We start from the raw sequence: 20747 nt of genomic DNA, 5'->3' as shown, positions 1-20747 counted from the left end.
TGACTGTCTATGAGGAGTGTGTTGTGTTCTCCCTGTGTCTGCATGGGTTTCCTCCCACAGTCCAAAAACACACATTGGTAGGTGGATTGGCGACTCAAAAGTGTCTGTAGGTGTGAGTGAATGTGTGAATGTGTGTCACCCTGTGAAGGTCTGGCGTCCCCTCCAGGGTGTGTTCCTGCCTTAGGCCCAGTGATTCCGGGTAGGCTCATACCTGTGGACAATTGCACTGTCACTCACACACCTAAATATTTTTGTAAGATACATAAGGTGAGGTTCAATCCAGGACCCTGAGACTCCGGAGCCGTGTGGCAGCCAAATTACCTGCAGTGCCACTGTGCTAAAAAATATTCTACAAAGTATTTAAGACCATTCAAAGTAATTGCATTTGCCTTTTGGTCTTGGCTCATTTTTTCACATGAGAGTGTACGACCAGATCGCGCAAACCACGGCACATTAAACCAGCTATGAAGTTAGAAGCTGTCCACTATTAGCAAGCTCATTCTCATTGCAACACAATTTCCTGCTCTCTTCAAAAACCAGCACCAACATTTACGTGCAGCACGCACTCAGATCCAAGTCCCTTGAAAGCTATGATTAATTCCCCAAATTCAATCGAGATGTGTTCAAATAGCACACGTAGCACCTTGTAGCTTCTCCAATGACAGTAATTAAGCACAAGAGGGGACTTATCATAGCAATTACACCCTGAAAGGATATTCATTTCCTTTAGTCTTCGTGTTCCCTGCAGTACGAGTTCAACCAAATGAAGAGAGGAACATCCAGATGGTTAAACAATACAGATTTCATGGGGTAAGCTGTCTACTTCCTTAAGAGGAAGCAGTGTGCATGCAGTGCAGTCTTTAAAATCAACCTGAAATTAGCTCATATTCTGATCATATTAATTGCATCATATCTAGCCTGGAATACCAAGGCTCACCAATGGAAATGCTGTTAGGTCGCGGTTTAGGCTTAATCTAGGTCTGGAAGAAGGCCCATAATATTTAAAAGACCCTGTATCGATATTTATATGTGATTCTATGCACATATTAACATCATACACACATTTTATATTTGTGAGAGTCATAGCTGTCCAATAAGAGTTCAGGTACACTGGAAAAACACCGGTAAAAATGTTGAATTAACATGGGTTAATGTCGATATACAAAGATTACAGAAAAACAACTGTGGTAATTGGATTCAGTGCAGTACATGCGTTATTTATTGAGAAATATGATATATTCAAATATATGGAATATTACATGCGGCAAACCGACCTGTGACCGAACATGTTTTCTTTTTATTCATAATTAGAGAGCGTAGCATCAGTAATTTGGCAATGCCTGATTATTACAGTGACTCCAGAGACAGTGACACAAAATATCAGTAGCTCAACATATTTCAGTCATGTACCTTTCAAGTAATAGTTAGTGATTTCTTTCCAAAACGCAGTGCCTGTGACAAAGACATATTATTCAAACACACAAACATTATTAAAAGTAACATCATTTTCAGTGTGTACTGTACCATCTACCAGTGAAAAACAATGACATACAAATCATTACCATTAACACAGACACACCATTATTCACCTTAAATAAATGTTCTTTTTGTGCCATAAGAAAGTAATAGTGACTTTAGATGTATAACGCTATAAATAAATATCTTGAGGTTAAATATGTGCACAGAAGAGTACCGTAACGAGGTCTGTGTTTTCAGTGTATCACCCAATAGTATGCTGTGTTCGTTAGGAAACGTCCAGAAGTGAGTGCACTCAAGAGGGATGGGGAGATACCTGAGGTAGAGACACAAGCAGGGAAAGGGATATACGAGAGTGCAGCTACACTGAAAGGCAACACATCCATTTTAATTAGGGGCTTTCACAGAAACCCCCTTTAGAGTCACAGACTAAAGCCAAGCTGTTAAAATAGACCTAAGAACAACTATGTACACACTGCATTAACTTGTTTCACGTCCTCTCTGTTTACATTTTTCACTGAAATACATGGTGAATCTGATTAGAATTTGGCTCGACTTGGATGCTCCATCAGCCCAGAGCCCAAGAAGGCACTTAGTTTCTGCGTAACTCTTGCCTTGTGTATCCTATATTTCTTTATTCTCTTTATTCTCTCAGCAGAGCTGTCTGTTGCTGTATTTTCAATGATCAGACTGTAATCCGATCACGGTGTAACCTTGGGGTTGCTGACACCTGGCTTTTCATGTGGTGGAGTGAAATCATGATCTGATCACCAAAACACAAGTTAATGCTACGTGTAAAGTGGTTCTAAAGGTACCAGCAAGCTCAAGTCTGCACGTTCGTCTGTACGAGACATTTTCCAAAGCAACTGTCTTAGTTACACGAAGGGTCAACACTTAATAAAACAAACAAACAAACAAACAAAAAAATAGAATTGGAGTGAAATATCACAAACCTGAAACCAACGAAACACTGTACAAGGACATTTCAAATACTGAAAAGTGATAAAGGGTCCCCACATTGACTGTCTCATTCTAAATGAGGAATAACCTCAACCAAGTGTCTGACCCAGGCAGAACATGACCCTGCTTGCTTTCTGTAACGACTTCCTCTTTAAAATACAGTAGCCCCAGTACTTTATAGTAAATGGAGTTTAAAATCATTGCAACCGCTTCTAACAGTGAGCACAGTCATGAATCTGAGACTTGAGCCTCTTTTGCCCTGCAGTGCTGGAAGCCTCTGAGACAGCAGCTGTGTAATGGCATTTCCACCTGGACATGGTTGGATGTATTATAACCACAGTCAGCACAGTAGATCAGTTTGAGTTTTTGGATAATGATGTACATAAGCCCTGATGTTTTTGCAAATACTTCACAAATGATAATGCAGGTTTAAATCAGGCTTATGCAGGTGTCATGTAGCCTTAGGAATAATGATTTATTGTAGCATTAGCGTTTTGTTTCATTTGTGCCTCTTTTGCATTGCCCCACCTGGTGTCCATCCAAATCTGTCCCAATCTAGTCATTGATTAAACTCGTTAAAACTTCTCTTAGGTGTTATTTCCAAGAAACAAATCCGCTAATGTCTTAGAAGTGATTTAGATACAACTCCACACCTTCACCATCATTCAGTATGTACGAATCTGTGATTATGCATTTAGGCCCTGCCTCTATCTCCACCCACCCCTTCTACCATTGCCCTACAGCTTAAGCGGCACACCCTGCATACTGACAGGAGTTGTTCTTTAAGTTTGTGACATCAGAAACTTTGGCTATCTGAATCCCGTTGTGTGAGGCTGTCACTGGAGAGCTGCAGTTTCAAAGTGGAAATGTTCAACCATGGATTTCATTGAAGGGGGTCTTTAAGGATGAGAAAATAATCATGTTTATATGAGAAAATGGGACACTGTGGCTGCAATTTTCATCAGATTTTAGTTTGTTTTTAAAGGTAGCTTCTAGTTCTCCATTAGCGGCATAGATGACAGAAGAAACTGTGACTTATCTCAAGACTTTGGTGCGCAAGTTCACCAATTATTAACAGTTTTCCTCAGCTTTACTGTGGAAAAGGAAAGAGGCTCTGAAAAAGACACTGGACCTTGTCACACCCAATACTGATTGTGCTGTAAGGTTGGGTTAGTGGTCCTGCAGAACTGAGAGGCTTCAGGCTCCAGGTCCCCAAAGGAGCAGAGAGCCACCGATTGCCCATAGGCAGAGTTTCCACTGTTTGTCTGGTTTCTCATTAGTGCAGGACTGCCAGGGTTGCTTGGGCTGAGAGGGGTGACGGTCACTAAAGGAACTGTTGTGTTCCGATCCGAGTGCCACTGATAGGAACTGCTGTCAGGACAAGTTTGGGGAACAGAGGCACTTTTCAAAGGTTTCTGCTTCTTCTGCCGATTTCGCCTCAAGAGAAGCACCAGCACCACCACAATGATGAGAAGTACAAGAGCAAGCAGGGGAAGAATAATGAGCATGGGGTTGGAGGAGCTGTTCTGGGGTGCAGACTCAACCTTCAAAGGTGTGTTCCTCACCGGAGTGATCTCTTGTCCTTGAGCTGGTTTAGAGAGAGTAGTGCCAGGTTCGTCATTACGGTCCGAGTTGCCCCAGCGATTTCTGCTTTTGAACTTTGTCACTGTCTTGGTCACCCTTAGTGTCGACTGAACTGAGGGAGACATGGAAAGCAGGGCAGAACTCATTACTGTCGTGTGGCTGTGTGAAGCTGTACCAGTTGTGTACGCTGGGGTAACTGTTGTTGTCATGAGAGCAGGATCATATTCAACAATGCTGAAGGCGAACTCGCCATAAGCAGGTTGGAGTCTGCCAGCTTTTAAGATAAACCTGAATGAGTCGTTCAACTCCTGAACTCCAGTTAGGTTTGCCTTGACCTCTATGGCCAGTTTTCCTTGTTGTAGTTCACTAAAGGTAAATGTTCGTACAGGTTCTTCTTTTCCCCACTTGCTTGACCCTACATGGAAAATCTTGCCGTACTTCGGAGCTGACAGGATTTCAAACAGTGGGTCACTGCCGCTTATCAAAGTGAGTTCAGAAGCATTTAAAAAACTGGCCTTGAGCTTAACATGCATTCCATTTGGGATCCCTACATTTTCTGCACATCTTACTAAAGGCTTGACTGTGATATTAACTACTTGATCAGTCAGGTTCGTCTCAGATGTGAAGATAGTAAACTCAAAGCTGTCATGAGACGACGCAAGGTCGATCATATGGTAACTCAGTCTGTGTGCTTGTAGATCCTCCTGAATAAAAGCTAAAACCTCTTCATTGTCCAACAGAAGAAGTCTACCATACCTCGGAGGTACAGTTACCTTATAGTGAATTGTCGTATTTCTTCCATTGGTCACTGCAGCCAAGTGTGCTGGGGTAAGGTCCACTGACGTTCTCCCTTGTTCCAGCTCCACCACAGTATGATTGATGAGAGAAATGGCATTTTGCATCACTTCCAAGTTAAAAAGTTTGTAAACTGGTCTGTGATGACCATCTGTGACACTGAAGTAGAAGACCCCAGACACAGGGCTGCCATCTTGGATGAAGAATACCTCACCATTGTTGATCTGGGCCTGAGAAAAGGCATCCACTGACATGTTCAAGCTTTCTGCAAGAGCCAGGAAGCCATTGGTAGGTTTACTGATCACAGAGTAGAGGATTTCCTCTGGAGGGTTGTCTAAGTCTGTCACATTCAAGTTGCTGGGTTCAAGAGCTACAGAATCCCCTTGAACCACTCTGAGACTTGGAGCCTTGGTTTTCAGAACAGGCGGCTGATCATTTACTGGAGTGACAGTGATATTGAATGCCTCCTCTACCACTTCACTGTCATCTGCAGGACGCTGTGCAGGCTTGCTCTTCAGGTTTAGGAACACGTCAAACGAGAAGTGGTCATGGGTCGTCTCAGAGTCGTCATGTTGATAGGTGATTCCGTATTTGTTCAGGATGAATTGAGAGAAGTAGGGCTTCTCCTTTGTGAGATTCCGCTCACCAACAATAATGATGCCGTATTGAGGTAAGGATTTGACCTGGTACCAGACTTCATAAGAATTGCGACGGGACTCTGGCTCCTTGGTGAGAAGATTTGATCCATCCAGCATCATCTTGTCAATGACAACTTTGTCTCCTTCCACAACCACAGCACCTGATGAAACAGGAAACAACACAACACTAAAGCGAAACTGCAAATTAGACAACAGTGTTCTGAATACCTACATTATGCCAATATAGAGCTGGACTATAATTCAATATCAGAATAGACCACAATAGAAAATTTTTCAATAATGGTGGTATGATTTTTTATTTTCCACATTTTTGATATACATTATTTATACTTTCACGAATGGACTTCACTACATGAAGCTGCTGTCAGTTCAGTGTTTCCTCTATGACTTTTTTAAGCAGCAGCAGCAGGCTCACACTCTCTCCCTCCCTATTTATTGAGAAGGTGGTGGCTGTATATCTAAAATGTACAGTATTATAGGGGGACGTTTTATAGTATCGGCAAAAAATCAATTTGTGGGGGTTCTTGTCAGTTATTCTGTATCTTTTATATTTGATTTTACTGATTTGGGAATAGGCGGCACTGTGGCACAGCAGGTTAGTGTCGCAGTTGCACAGCTCCAGGGACCTAGAGGTTGTGGGTTCGATTCCCGCTCCGGGTGACTGTCTGTGAGGAGTGTGGTGTGTTCTCCCTGTGTCTGCATGGGTTGCCTCCGGGTGACTGTCTGTGTGGTGTGTATAAGAATAAAGAAAAATCTTGTGATATAAATTTTGTCCGTATTGTCCAGCTCTGTCTTCAGGAAGAACCACAAGACTGTATATCATCAGTTGATTTAATTAATGTTCACAAACAGAAGGTTATTTACCTGTGTTTTTAAGAAGAAGAGAGCTTCGTTCAGGTCCAGCGTTTTCGTAGGAGATGTCAATATCTAATACCTGAGACTCAAGGCTGGCAGGAGGTGAAGACACCTTGAATGTGAACTTGTCCAACACTGCCCATGACACTGAATCCATGTGCTGCTCATATGCCACTTCACCGCCATTTACCTGGAATCAAAGCATTGGTTGCACACTATCATTTAGCATAATCGTCATTTATATTGTATATTTACCAAACGTGGTCCTTATTTTGGAGAAAGGGACGCAATATCAACTATAAAGTTTCTTTCGCTGATTGTATTACAGCCGTCTGATGAACTACCACGAGGATAGCAAACACAACATTGCAAGCAATTTGTAAAAGGATCATCCGCCCATCCCCCCACAAGCTAATCCCAGAATGTACAGCACAGCCTTTCAGCAAAAGAGGCACCCACAGAATGGAGGCTAATTCATAATTTATTGCATTGCACTCTTCCATGCAAATAGAGCATGTGGTTTTACAGCACTCACCATGTCTTGTGTGAAGGAGGAAATCTCTGTTATGGACTTGTCTGCCTGCACATTCCCCAGTTTTCCAAATTTCGGAGGATTAACAACAGTATAATGAATGGTGCGGTTAGCGTCTCCTTTATCATCATTTGTCACTGCTTTGAGGACCTCATTTGAAATGAAGGATAAAGAGCCTGGATTGGAAACAAGAGTAAACATCACCCTGGATGAACTACAGCAGTTAAATATGCAGTCAAAACAACAGCAAGCGTCTGGCACGGGCTATAAACACAACCGCCTTATTGTGTGCTCTGTCACTTTGATGTCTGAATGCTTCGGCTCTCTGTGGCAGCACCTTATATACTCTTATGTTCATCTGAGGCTGGAAAAGTCAAAGGTTTGTGTTAACTGAGGCTTTACTCCATACTTGGCATTCGATGCTTGTGAAATACAAATTGTTTTAGAAAAAAAGAACCAACCAAACTGGAGTAGAGCACAAGATCCTGTGCCAGGGGTCTGTTTAACACACCCAGGCACAGTCTAGAACCTGGAGAAGTACTCTGCCTTCGAGGTCACCATTTATCATTTCAGTAAATCAATAAACACATTAATACAAACAAACATTAATGTGGTAAATGCACCAAGATTTTTATTTTCCAAAAATGCAGTTAATATCTCGTGGGCTTATTTGAGGAAGGAAGTCTAGGTCATGATTTCTCTTCAGTTCCTTGAACCAATGACGTATTGCTTATCCACACATGCTACTGGATGGTAACTATAAATAACAGTAAGCTTCCTCAAGAAGAGGTTTTCAAATGCATTAAAAACATAGTTATACTGAAGATTACAAGATTTTTTGTTAAAGGACTGTCACTAAAACAAGGACAACTCATTTGTGAATGAAAGGGAAAGCTAACATTTGGTAGGCACCGAGAATTAGTTCAGTACTTCCTGGGCCATTACTGTAATCACTCTTTCACACTGTCATTCATTCAGGTATTCATCTGGTGTAACTGCTGATCCTCATCACTGTCCCTGTGGGTCTGGTGCCCACTCTGAACCACTAGGTGTAAAGCAGACACACACCCTGGACAGCACATTATCATAATCCTGATATATTTTATTCTGTTCCATCAAGGCCACAGAGTTCACATCTGTTATTACAGAAATACTTTAATATAGTGTTCAGTCTAGTAGTCTGGTTCCTTAAGATCACTAGACTAAACACAAAGGAAAAGTGTAATTCTAAAGACATTTATATAGCAAATAAAAAAAATAAAAAACCGGCAATGCGCCAGGCTTTTATTCGGCTGCTTGTTTGATTTGTCCGTATAGGCACTGACCCATATAACAAAGGTGATTGTGGGTAAAGAGATTGCCCATGAGAGTGCTTTCTGTCCAAGGGCACAGTGTAGGAGAGGGGCACGTGTGTCTGAGCAAACTGCCGTTCAAGCAAGGAGTCGTTAAATGACGCTAGACGTGCTATAAAACTGGTTTCATCTGTTGAAGCAGCCTAACAGAACCTAACACTACACGTTGCCTGAAAACCCTAGTTGATTACACCAGCAAGGCTGATGTTAACGTATCCAAACAACACTTAAAAGCAGGCATAACAGCTGTTCTGAATATTGCCCCAGACAAAGGAGTGTGTGGGTGGCTGTTTTTAGCACAGGGTATTAAATCTGGCATATGACTAAGAATTTCTAAATAAAGAAATCACTAGTCTTTTTAGCACAGTTTGTTTGCAAACATGTTACACTCAGAGACAGCCTTTAAATGGGCCTCGGTACATGGACTACAGGCTTTAAAATGACTAAACAGTGTGTTAAATCACCCAGACACCATGAATCAACCACTGCAGGGTGTCAAGGGTGCATAAAATACAGCACAAAGCTGTTTATTATTGTTGGATGCAGTGTGATAGTTTTTGAGTACACATGTACACACAGAATACAATAAGCTTCGCTAAGGAAACGCTTATTATTTGTCTGTTTCTTCTGCATTCAAATAAAGCACTACTCTACTATAAAAAGAGTTCAGAACTGTAGGAATAAATCAGTTCAGCCGTCAACTTTGATACCGAATGTAAGATGACCAAACAAACCACTGCTCTTGTGTAAGCTCATGCCTTACTCCCGACAAATTAGAGTAGATTATACGCTAATTACACAGGATCACAAGAAGTTTTCCAGACGGTTACCTGGAAACACCCTGAGAGGGCCACTCCTTTCCAGACGGAGAACCAGGGCTCGTGCTGTGACACTGAAAATCTGCCGTGGAGCAAAGTTCACGCCATCATTCACCTGGAAATTAAAGCCTCCAGCCATGGCACCTGGGCAACACAACAAAGAATGCAGAGCACACTGTAGCATGGGAAACAGCTTGCCTTGCACTAAGAAATCTGACATTTGTATTCACAAAGCTAGAGGCATTATATTTACTCTTTCAGTTATGTGTCTTTCAGAAAGAAATATGATCAGGGCTTAAAGGAGCAATCAGACGTTTTTATTCACACATAATAAATTAGCCATTATACTGACGCCAAGTGTTCTGGATGTATCAGAGATTGTGTGGTCAATGTTGTGTACTCTATTGAGCATTAACTGCACTCAGGGACTACAAAACAAGATGATTCTTTATGCCATGTGTGGTGACAAAATATACAATAAATCATAAAATGTAATAAATCTTTACCTTCATAAATAGAGTCAGATGCTTGTTGGTGGTAACATTTATTGCTTGTTGAGTTACTGTAGTGTAAGTGTTGCATAAACTGTTCTAACTTTGTTTGCTGTCGACTCCTGGAAAAGCCAAGGGACTGTTTGTTTTTAAGGGAGTGTTTCTAAAGAGCTAACTGCAGCTGGAGATTTCTATCTCAACAGTGAACCTTTATCAGGTTTCAAATCATTTGACATCATCATGCAGTGAATGTACAACATGTGTAACATATTTTACCTGTGATTCCTTCTGTAGCAACACACGTGTCACGTTACATTTTTTAGCTGAAGATCTTGAGATACAGTTAAAAAAAGTGAAACCAATTAACAACTTTTTTGCTCATAGAGGCATAAGTTGCTTCACAGTGGCACAGAAATCAGTCGATTTCTTACTGAAGAAAAAGGTCTTGATATTGTATTGATGATCGGACTGACAGAATAAGCCCAAAAAAGGCTTAAAATATATGCTTTATCTTTCCATCAACTTTTATTTAAAGATGTTTTTACCTTCTCTTATAAAGTACATTTTTAGATATTTATTCATTAATTCATTCATTCTTTGTAACCTTCATCCACTTCAGGATCAGGGTGGGTCAGGAGCCTACCTGGAATCATTGGGCGCAAGGCAGGAATACACCCTGGAGGGGGCGCCAGTCCTTCACAGGGCAACACACACAAACACATTCACTCACACACTTTTGAGTCGCCAATCCACCTACCAGCATGTGTTTTTGGACCATGGGAAGAAACACAGGGAGAACACACCACGCTCCTCACAGACAGTCACCCGGAGGAAACCCACGCAGACACAGGGAGAACACACCACACTCTGAACACACAGTCACCCGGAGGAAACCCACGCAGACACAGGGAGAACACACCACACACCTCACAGACAGTCACCCAGAGGAAACCCACACAGACACAGGGAGAACACACCACACTCCTCACAGACAGTCACCCAGAGGAAACCCACACAGACACAGGGAGAACACACCACACTCCTCACAGACAGTCACCCAGAGGAAACCCACGCAGACACAGAGAGAACACACCACACTCCTCACAGACAGTCACCAGGAGGAAACCCACGCAGACACAGGGAGAACACACCACACTCCGAACACACAGTCACCCGGAGGAAACTCACGCAGACACAGGGATAACACACCACACTCCGAACACACAGTCACCCGGAGGAAACCCACGCAGACACAGGGAGAACACACCACACTCCTCACAGACAGTCACCCGGAGGAAACCCACACAGACACAGAGAGAACACACCACACTCCTCACAGACAGTCACCCGGAGGAAACCCACGCGGACACAGGGAGAACACACCACACTCCTCACAGACAGTCACCCGGAGGAAACCCACGCAGACACAGGGAGAACCCACCACACTCCGAACACACAGTCACCCGGAGGAAACCCACGCAGACACAGGGAGAACACACCACACTCCTCACAGACAGTCACCCAGAGGAAACCCACACAGACACAGAGAGAACACACCACACTCCTCACAGACAGTCACCCGGAGGAAACCCACGCAGACACAGGGAGAACACACCACACTCCTCACAGACAGTCACCCGGAGCGGGAATCGAACCCACAACCTCCGGGTCCCTGGAGCTGTGTGATTGCGACACTAATTTAGATTAGATTATATCAAACCTAGGATGAAATGTGAACTCCCATCACATAACTTCTTTACCCTTTGTGTTTATGTTCTTAGTCATATATTATTTATGTTGTAAATACCCAGCTAGAGACTGGAGAGAGGAATGTTTGAATCACAGATGAGGACAGATCATCCCGTTTCTCAGTGTGAGAAGGTAAAATAAATGCTGCTTCTCCTTACCACTGTGTACGAATATGAGCTGACCCTGGTCGATGTGAGCCTGAGTGAAGTTCATGATGGGTCGAGTGGGGGCAGTTTTCAGAGCCAGGTGACCGTTACTGGGCTGCGTGATGATGTAGTTGAGCTGATCTGGGGCAGTGTCATCATCCTCAGCATTCATGTCTTCAGGAGTAATTTCAGTGATGGAGGCAACCCAAACCTACACAAACAAACAGAGGAGCAGCGGTTATACAGAGCTATGGATCCTGAGCTGTTCTACAGAGCTATGGATCCTGAGCAGTTATACAGAGCTATGGATCCTGAGCAGTTATACAGAGCTATGGATCCCGAGCTGTTCTACAGAGCCATGGATTCAGAGCGGTTATACAGAGCCATGGATCCTGAGCTGTTATACAGAGCTATGGATCCTGAGCTGTTATACAGAGCTATGGATCCCGAGCTGTTCTACAGAGCGATGGATCCAGAGCGGTTATACAGAGCCATGGATCCTGAGCGGTTATACAGAGCTATGGATGCTGAGCAGTTCTACAGAGCTATGGATCCCGAGCTGTTCTACAGAGCCATGGATCCAGAGCTGTTATACAGAGCCATGGATCCAGAGCGATTATACAGAGTCATGGATCCAGAGCGGTTATACAGAGCTATGGATCCTGAGCTGTTCTACAGAGCTATGGATCCTGAGCTGTTCTACAGAGTCATGGAACCCGAGCTGTTCTTCAGAGCCATGGATCCAGAGCGGTTATACAGAGCCATGGATCCAGAGCGGTTATGCAGAGCCCTGGATCCTGAGCGGTTATACAGAGCCATGGATCCTGAGCTGTTATACAGAGCTATGGATCCTGAGCTGTTCTACAGAGTCATGGATCCCAAGCTGTTCTACAGAGCCATGGATCCAGAGCGGTTATACAGAGCCATGGATCCTGAGCAGTTATACAGAGCCATGGGTCCAGAGCGGTTATACAGAGCCATGGATCCAGAGCGGTTATACAGAGCCATGGACCCTGACCGGTTATACAGAGCCATGGGTCCAGAGCAGTTATACAGAGCCAAGGGTCCAGAGCAGTTATACACAGCCATGGATCCTGAGCGGTTATACAGAGCCATGGACCCTGACCGGTTATACAGAGCCATGGATGTGGAGCGGTTAAACAGAGCCATGGATCCGGAGCTGTTATACAGAGCTATGGATCCTGAGCTGTTATACAGAGCTATGGATCCTGAGCTGTTATACAGAGCCATGGATCCTGAGCTGTTCTACAGAGCTATGGATCCTGAGCTGTTATACAGAGCCATGGATCCAGAGCGGATATACAGAACCATGGATCCTGAGCTGTTATACAGAGCTATGGATCCTGAGCTGTTATACAGAGCCATGGATCCTGAGCTGTTCTACAGAGCCATGGATCCTGAGCAGTTATACAGAGCCATGGATCCAGAGCTGTTATACAGAACCATGGATCCTGAGCGGTTATACAGAGCCATGGATCCAGAGCTGTTATACAGAACCATGGATCCTGAGCGGTTATACAGAGCTATGGATCCTGAGCAGATATACAGAGCCATGGATCCAGAGCAGATATACAGAACCATGGATCCTGAGCGGTTATACAGAGCTATGGATCCTGAGCTGTTATACAGAGCTATGGATCCTGAGCTGTTCTACAGAGCTATGGATCCTGAGCTGTTCTACAGAGCTATGGATCCTGAGCTGTTATACAGAACCACGGATCCTGAGCAGTTATACAGAGCCATGGATCCAGAGCTGTTATACAGAACCATGGATCCTGAGCGGTTATACAGAGCTATGGATCCTGAGCAGTTTCAGTTTCATTGTCTAACCCCTGTATGTGAATAAGTTACTAAGTGTGTATGTGATTGAGTGTGTGAATATGGAGCGCTACTTCCAACACCTTTTATATCTTCCACTGTCTTTTAATAGGTCTTAAAAGTTCATTGTGAGAGGAGGGCAAAACCTCACTGAAGTGTGAACAAAAAGCACGAATGATGACACCATGTTCCAGTCTGACTCATTCTCTGTAGTTTCATGTCTCTTTTTCAGGACTAAAATTAACATGCACTGTATTATGGACATTCCTGGAAACATTAGCTAATTTCATTGGAGAACTGTTCACCCTGGAAAATGGTGCTTTATGAAGTATCATAAAGTTGGTAATGAAAACCCTCAGAAACACACCCCGAGATGTCAGCTGTGGTTAAGGGGTAGTGAACAAAAAAAAGCAATGCTTCGTTGTTGCAAGACCACACTGCATAACAAGGGGCTTGACACATTGTGCTTGTAGACTGCAGGATTCTCATTAATGAGGACTTGAGTAATGTGAGGTACTGATGTTGGACGATTCGTTCTGAATCAATAACCCCACTCCAACTCTTCCTAAATGTACCGGGATGAACTCCATCACTCCAGAGAAGGTTGATGGGCTTTCTATCCCTCTTAGCCCTGGACACAGTGACCTTAAATTAACATACTGCAGCTCCAGAACTTCCCCAAATGATTTCACGTTATGCTTTTCTGTGGGGATCCGACAAGCTGTGTGAGCACAACAGACAAGCTTTGGAAAAAACACACAGAGAATACAGTCCCACTCCCACACTGCACTTTAGACTGTTGTACTGACTTGATACACACTGTTCTGATTTAAAATATTCTGTTATTAAAAATACAAAGTGCATTCTGGACTTTTCTAAAGGTGCTGTACACCAGGAATAAAGTGGAGAGCAATGGTCAGAAATGCTCTTGATCTGTGGCTAAAATCGAATAAGATAATGACCTGATCTCCATGTTTAATGACACGATTATTTAATGTTGCACTCTGAAAACAGTGGTCATGATGCATCCACTACCCATCAGTGCAGATGACTACAGTCCTTTGCTTTCAGGAAGCCACAACATCCTGTTCATTTGCGGTTCACAAAACAAACCCCTCTCGCATCAGTTTTCTGTTCTGTGTCATGGTCGACTTGAGTATGAAGATGAGTGAAACCGCTGTGACTCATAAAGCAGCTTCAGTCCACCCCTCCATCTCAACTTCAGTACATAGTTTGGCTGGTGTCATTTAACCACAGACTCATTGATACACTTTTTCCAAAAGTTTATGGACACCTGTTATGACTAGTGTAAAGGGCTGAATGATTTTTTTGGGCCAACACCAACACTGCTATTATGATTAAGTTCATTATTTTAAATTAATGCCCAGGCACCCAAAATGACAATGAAGATCTGGTTTTAATTTTGAGCGCTGAATGTAGAGCGCCTGAGGCTGTGGTTGTCATGGACACGTCAGTGTTTGTCTTTGGTTGGTCTCACGCTGTTACACATAAACCAATTTTTTTTTTTTATTAAAATAGCAAACTTTGACTTTATAACTACAGGCGCTGAAACAGGTCATTCTGAACAGGGCTTTAGAGAGGGAGAAAACTCTGCTGAGGTGTTTGATTCTTGTGGTGTTTTCACCAAAGCAGGTCACAGATGTGTCTTTACGTGTCGTGTGTATTAGCTGCTGAGTTACTGGAGGTTCTCCATTGAGTTTTAAACATTAAAAACGATTAAAAACACTCTCCAGTGAAAATTCAATGTTTAAAGTAATGTCTGTGTGGTACTGATGTATGTGTCCTTAAGGAGAAATATATTAATCAATATAAATATATTAAATAATATTAAACAATTCAAATTCAGATTCGGAATATTTCATTTTTTAACGGACAAAAGTTTCTTTGATCCGATTGCTGTACAATGGTCAAATAATGGAGAATCAATGAAGGCACAATATATATATATATATCCCATCACGATTTCAACTTATTGTGTGTCAGTATAATAAATGAAATGTGATATTTTTGGGGGGAGGTTTTTGGAAGCTGCAGACAACAGTGAAAAGTTAAAAAACTCATAAATACATAAAATATACGTATAACATTGTATAATATCAACATATTTTGTCATTTAATGCCATTAATATATATGTAAATTAAAATAAAATTTAATTAAAGTGTGCAAAAGAAGGCAAAAACCAGTATATGACACAAAAAGGCTAGAACTGTAGCAATATCTATTAGCAATTCAAAAATGCATGAAATATTACGTACTGTTATATATAATATTACCTGTTCAGTGCATATTTCACATATTTTCCAAATTGTGGGGGGGCATACCGCTCTTTGCTCTCTTGTGATCTGTAAACCCTGCTTTAATCATGCCCTGAAAAGTCGTGTTATTTAAAAGTAGATGCACTGAGCCCCCTTGTGGATACTGCATAAAGCTGCAGCTGATTTCACTCACTCAATTTTACATGAGAATTTTTCAACAGTTCAGTCTGTGGTCTCTGCAGAATAAAACTCAGCCACTGAGTAATCCGCTGAGGTCAACATAACTCTTATTAACACAACTACACTAAACTCTTCCATCAGATCGTCCTATCGAAGGACTTGCCAGTGGAACCCCTTGAGGAATCCCAAGTATTTGGTACATGGAGCCGCATTACCCTTCTGTGTGCTCCTCAAATTAGGGCCATTTTCTGTAACTAGAAAGAGTTTTAAAGGCTACTGGAGTTAGTGACATGTTCCCACACAAAAACACTGACCTCCAGCAAGACAACAAAATACTTGTAATGTATCATGTGTAAAATAATAACATGTCCAGAAGATTGTAGACACCCCTTATAATTAGTGAATTCAGCTACTCATTTTGGACAAGGACATTCAACCTTGCACATGAAAACCATAATTAACTGGGATGTGCCAAGGGTCAAAATGCCTAATGCCTGATGACTAGAGACGTACGGTGCCTTACGAAAGTATTCGGGCCCTTGAACTTTTTAACCTTTTGCCACATTTAATGCTTCAAACAAAGATATACAACTAAAATTTGTGAAGAATCAAGAAGTGGGACACAATCATGAAGTGGAATGAAATTTATTGGATGTGTCAATTTTTAACAAATAAAAAAACTGAAAAGCGTGGAGTGCGATATTATTCGGCCCCTTGCGTTAATTTTTTGTAGCGCCACCTTTTGCTGCAATTACAGCTGCAAGTCGCTTGGGGAATGTCTCTATCAGTTTTGCACATCGAGAGACTGAAATTCTTGCTCATTCTTCCTTGCAAAACAGCTGGAGCTCAGTGAGGTTGGATGGAGAGCGTTTGTGAACAGCAGTCTTCAGATCTTTCCACAGATTCTTGATTGGATTCAGGTCTGGACTTTGACTTGGCCATTCCAACACCTGGATACATTTATTTGTGAACCATTCCATTGTAGATTTGGCTTTATGTTTTGGATCATTGTCTTGTTGGAAGATAAATCTCCGTCCCAGTCTCAGGTTTTCTTCCAGAATGGTCCTGTATTTGGCCCCATCCATCTTCCCATCAATTTTGACCATCTTCCCTGTCCCTGCTGACGAAAAGCAGGCCCAAACCATGATGCTGCCACCACCATGTTAGACAGTGGGGATGGTCTGTCCAGGGTGATGAGCCAAACACATCGTTTTGCGTTGTGGCCAAACAGTTCGATTTTGGTTTTATCTGACCAGAGCACCTTCTTCCACATGTTTGGTGTGTCTCCCCTGTGGCTTGTGGCAAACTTTAAACAAGACTTTTTATGGATATATTTGAGAAATGGCTTTCTTCTTGCCACTCTTCCATAAAGTCCAGATTTGTGCAGTGTACGACTGATTGTTGTCCTATGGACAGACTCTCCCACCTCAGCTGTAGATCTCTGCAGTTCATCCAGAGTGATCATGGGCCTCTTGGCTGCATCTCTGATCAGTCTTCTCCTTGTTCGAGGTGAAGGTTTAGAAGGACGGCCGGGTCTTGGTAGAGTTGCAGTGGTCTGATACTCCTTCCATTTCAGTATGATTGCTCGCACAGTGCTCCTTAGACTGTTTAAAGCTTGGGAAATCTTGTTGTACCCAAATCCGGCTTTAAACTTCTCCACACCAGTATCTCGGACCTGCCTGGTGTGTTCCTCGGTCTTCATGATGCTCTCTGCGCTTTGAACAGAACCCTAAGACTATCACAGAGCAGGTGCATTTATACGGAGACTTGATTACACACAGGTGGATTCTATTTATCATCATCAGTCATTTGGGACAACACTGGATCATTCAGAGATCTTCACTGAACTTCTGGAGTGAGTTTGCTGCACTGAAAGTAAAGGGGCTGAATAATATTGCACGCCCCATTTTTCAGTTTTTAATTTTTTAAAAAAGTTTGACACATCCAATAAATTTCATTTCACTTCACGATTGTGTCCCACTTGTTGTTGATTCTTCACAAAAAATTTAAATGTTATATCTTTATGTTTGAAGCCTGAAATGTGGCAAAAGTTTGAAAAGTTCAAGGGGCCGAAAACTTTCGCAAGGCACTGTAACAATCCCCCAGCACTGGGCTGTGGAGCAGTGAAACTGGAGCTCAAACCAATACCTTTGGGAAGAGTTGGAGTTCCATTTCCAGATCTTATCACCAAACATAAACACCTAACAAGAAATGTAAAAGCAGATGCCAACATATAGACCTATATGGCCAGTATAAAGAAATGAATAGATTTCACCCACCCTGAGGACCTTGTTTGCTGTAATGACGGGAGGTTCATCGTTGACTGGAGTGATTTGGATGTACACAGTCCTGGGTGTGCTGTGTTTTCTCAGGTCTGTGTCATTAGCTATAACAGTGAAGTGGTCCTCTAATGTCTCAGAGTTATCATGGACATAGTAGATAAACTCCTGTTCCACCTGCGGCAAAGAAATGAAATAAGTCATGAGTAAATTAGATACTGTGGTTAAACTGGTTGTTCACTTATTTATTTCATTCCTCTCTGGCTTCCAGCATCCATTTTTCTCCACTTCTTAAGATCAGAATGCTTAACCCGTTTGACAATACTTAACTTACAGTGACTTAACAGTGTAATGTACAACTACTGAGATGGTTACTCATTAAGAGCTCTGTATTCCTTGATGTTGAAACAGCTACACAGATTCCTGCACAGACGTTAGATGCAGCTAACATCCAGCACTTATATGATTTGGAAGGGGAAACCTTAAGAAAAGAATCACATGTTCGGTGCATGTTCACATTCATTTGAGAATTGGGAGCCTACCAACCCACGCACTGTGAAATAAGAACACCCAGTCAGGTTTCTGTGGGCGGGAAACGTGGGATAAATCGAGCTGTTATAAATCCAATTCTGTGGTTTCTTACGTGAAGGGAATACAATTTATAATGATCCCGCCCTCTTGCCAGAGTCTCTCCAATCACAGCCCTGGACACACGCTTATGTGAGAGCGCAAAGACGACGTTAAACTGAGCAAAACAGACACAGCCAGCGCCAAGAAATAAGAAGACTGAGTAAAAACAAGGATGGAGAAGGATAATGAAGCAAAAACAACTAAAAACGAGACCTCTGGGTCAGGGTGAACAGCGAGTGGCTTGTTTTTATTTAAAGGAACAGGCGACAAAACCGGCCTATCAGAACAGGGCTGTTTTCCAGAACCGTGTTCCCTTAAATTCTTCAGCTATTTTCAATTAACTAATGACAGATTAAAACTAAACCCTTCTCTTTTCTTGCCTTTACAAATCCATCACCTGTTTCCTGGTGAAGTAGGTGGTGGGTATCCCTGGGAAACGGGAATTCTCAATGCGGCCGTGCAGGGGTCCCTCGGAGACGTAGTACACGAAGTGAAGCCCTGAGAAATGCCGATTACTGACTCGGACGGTCTTCTCAGTGAGAGCCTTGGATGCTCCTTCTTTCAGAGTGATGTTAGTGACCTCCACGGGAATGAAGCGAGGGATGATATCCACAGATAAAGTGATACTGCTGACTTCTGCAACTCCATTGCTGGCCTCCAAAATAAAAGTGTCATTGACCTGGTCAGGGGTCACCTGCACATACTGGATGTGACCATCATTGATGTCTTGCTGTGTAAAGTTCATCAAAGGTCTCTCCTGAGTTCCCTGGTACCGATCATCCAAAACTCTACGCAGATATCCATTTGATGGAGCAGCTCTGAGACCGAGGATGATTTCTGACGGCAAATTATCATCATGAGTGACCTGGAAAATAAAGGCCACAAAACAAGGGACATTTGTATTTTAAAATCAGTCTCAGAGGCTAAAATTTGTAACATAATCATAAACCTAAACTATAATTTAGTTTAAGGAAAAATTCCACCAGTATTTCAAAATATCACCGTAAGTGAGTGTAAATCAAATTTTCAAAGAGTTTAAAATTAAATGGTTCACTGTAGAGAAACCTATTTCAAACAGTGTCTTCTAAGTTTAATGTTGATCATTATCAGGTAGTGTTTAATGCAACACAATCCAAAACAAGGATTCAAAGTGTCATTGACATGAAGCACTATAGCACCTCCTTGTGGAGCAAGCCTTATATGTGAGTGAGTATGTAAAGAATAGCAGTATTCCCACTATAGTATACCCGGAGGAAACCCACGCAGACACAGGGAGAACACACCACACTCCTCACAGACAGTCACCCGGAGGAAACCCATGCAGACGCAGGGAGAACACACCACACTCCTCACAGACAGTCACCTGGAGGAAACCCACACAGACACAGGGAGAACACACCACACTCCTCACAGACAGTCACCCAGCAGAAACCCACGCAGACACAGGGAGAACACACCACACTCCTCACAGACAGTCACCCGGAGGAAACCCACGCAGACACAGGGAGAACACACCACACTCCTCACAGACAGTCACCCGGAGGAAACCCACGCAGACACAGGGAGAACACACCACACTCCTCACAGATAGTCACCCGGAGCGGGACTTGAACCCACAACCTCCAGGTCCCTGGAGCTGTGTGACTGTGACACTAACCTGCTGCGCCACTGTGTCGCCTCCGCCATGTTATTATCGTTAGTAATTAGTATTAATATCATTAGTGAGTAAATAAAAATGAATGTGAATGAATGTATGTGAGTGACTGAGTGAGTAAGTGAGTATAAATGTAAGTGACAGTGCCTGTCTGAATGAGTAGTAAATTACAAGCCTAATTCCATCAAAATGCTTTGCATCTAAAAATGTTTTTTTATTCTAGACTTGTTTTTCCTTCCAATACCCTTCACAAATACACTCTCCTTTGAAAATGTCAGACAATATCTCATGCCTCAAGCGGTGCATTCATAACTATGTTTTTAATGACTGCTATTTAATTCTTCAGAGCTCTGGGAGCTACAACCGTGAGCAATTCTGACCCAATCATTTACTCTTTCCACATCAAAAAACTCTGGATGACTGTTTACCTCCTCACAATATAATTATGCAGGAATGTTGGGAAGAACTACA

General features: G+C 42.6%; 1 protein-coding gene across 1 annotated transcript in view; it reads right to left on the bottom strand.

Moving 5' to 3' along the window:
- Nucleotides 1-1238: 1238 nt before the first annotated feature.
- LOC136678816 (chondroitin sulfate proteoglycan 4-like) overlaps nt 1239-20747 on the bottom strand; it is a 32976-nt gene continuing 13467 nt past the window's right edge. Inside the window, exons 4-10 of the mRNA XM_066656960.1 lie at nt 19020-19487; nt 17993-18169; nt 11430-11628; nt 9044-9175; nt 6865-7037; nt 6339-6519; nt 1239-5614 (exon numbers count right to left, since the gene is read on the bottom strand). Coding sequence (XP_066513057.1) covers nt 3573-5614; nt 6339-6519; nt 6865-7037; nt 9044-9175; nt 11430-11628; nt 17993-18169; nt 19020-19487 — 3372 coding nt within the window. The 3' untranslated portion in view covers nt 1239-3572. The remainder of the gene's footprint in view (nt 5615-6338; nt 6520-6864; nt 7038-9043; nt 9176-11429; nt 11629-17992; nt 18170-19019; nt 19488-20747) is intronic.

This window comes from Hoplias malabaricus, chromosome Y (genome assembly GCF_029633855.1).
Source record: "Hoplias malabaricus isolate fHopMal1 chromosome Y, fHopMal1.hap1, whole genome shotgun sequence".
NCBI classification, from domain to species: Eukaryota; Metazoa; Chordata; class Actinopteri; order Characiformes; family Erythrinidae; genus Hoplias; species Hoplias malabaricus.
This window is presented reverse-complemented; position numbering and strand designations above follow the sequence as displayed.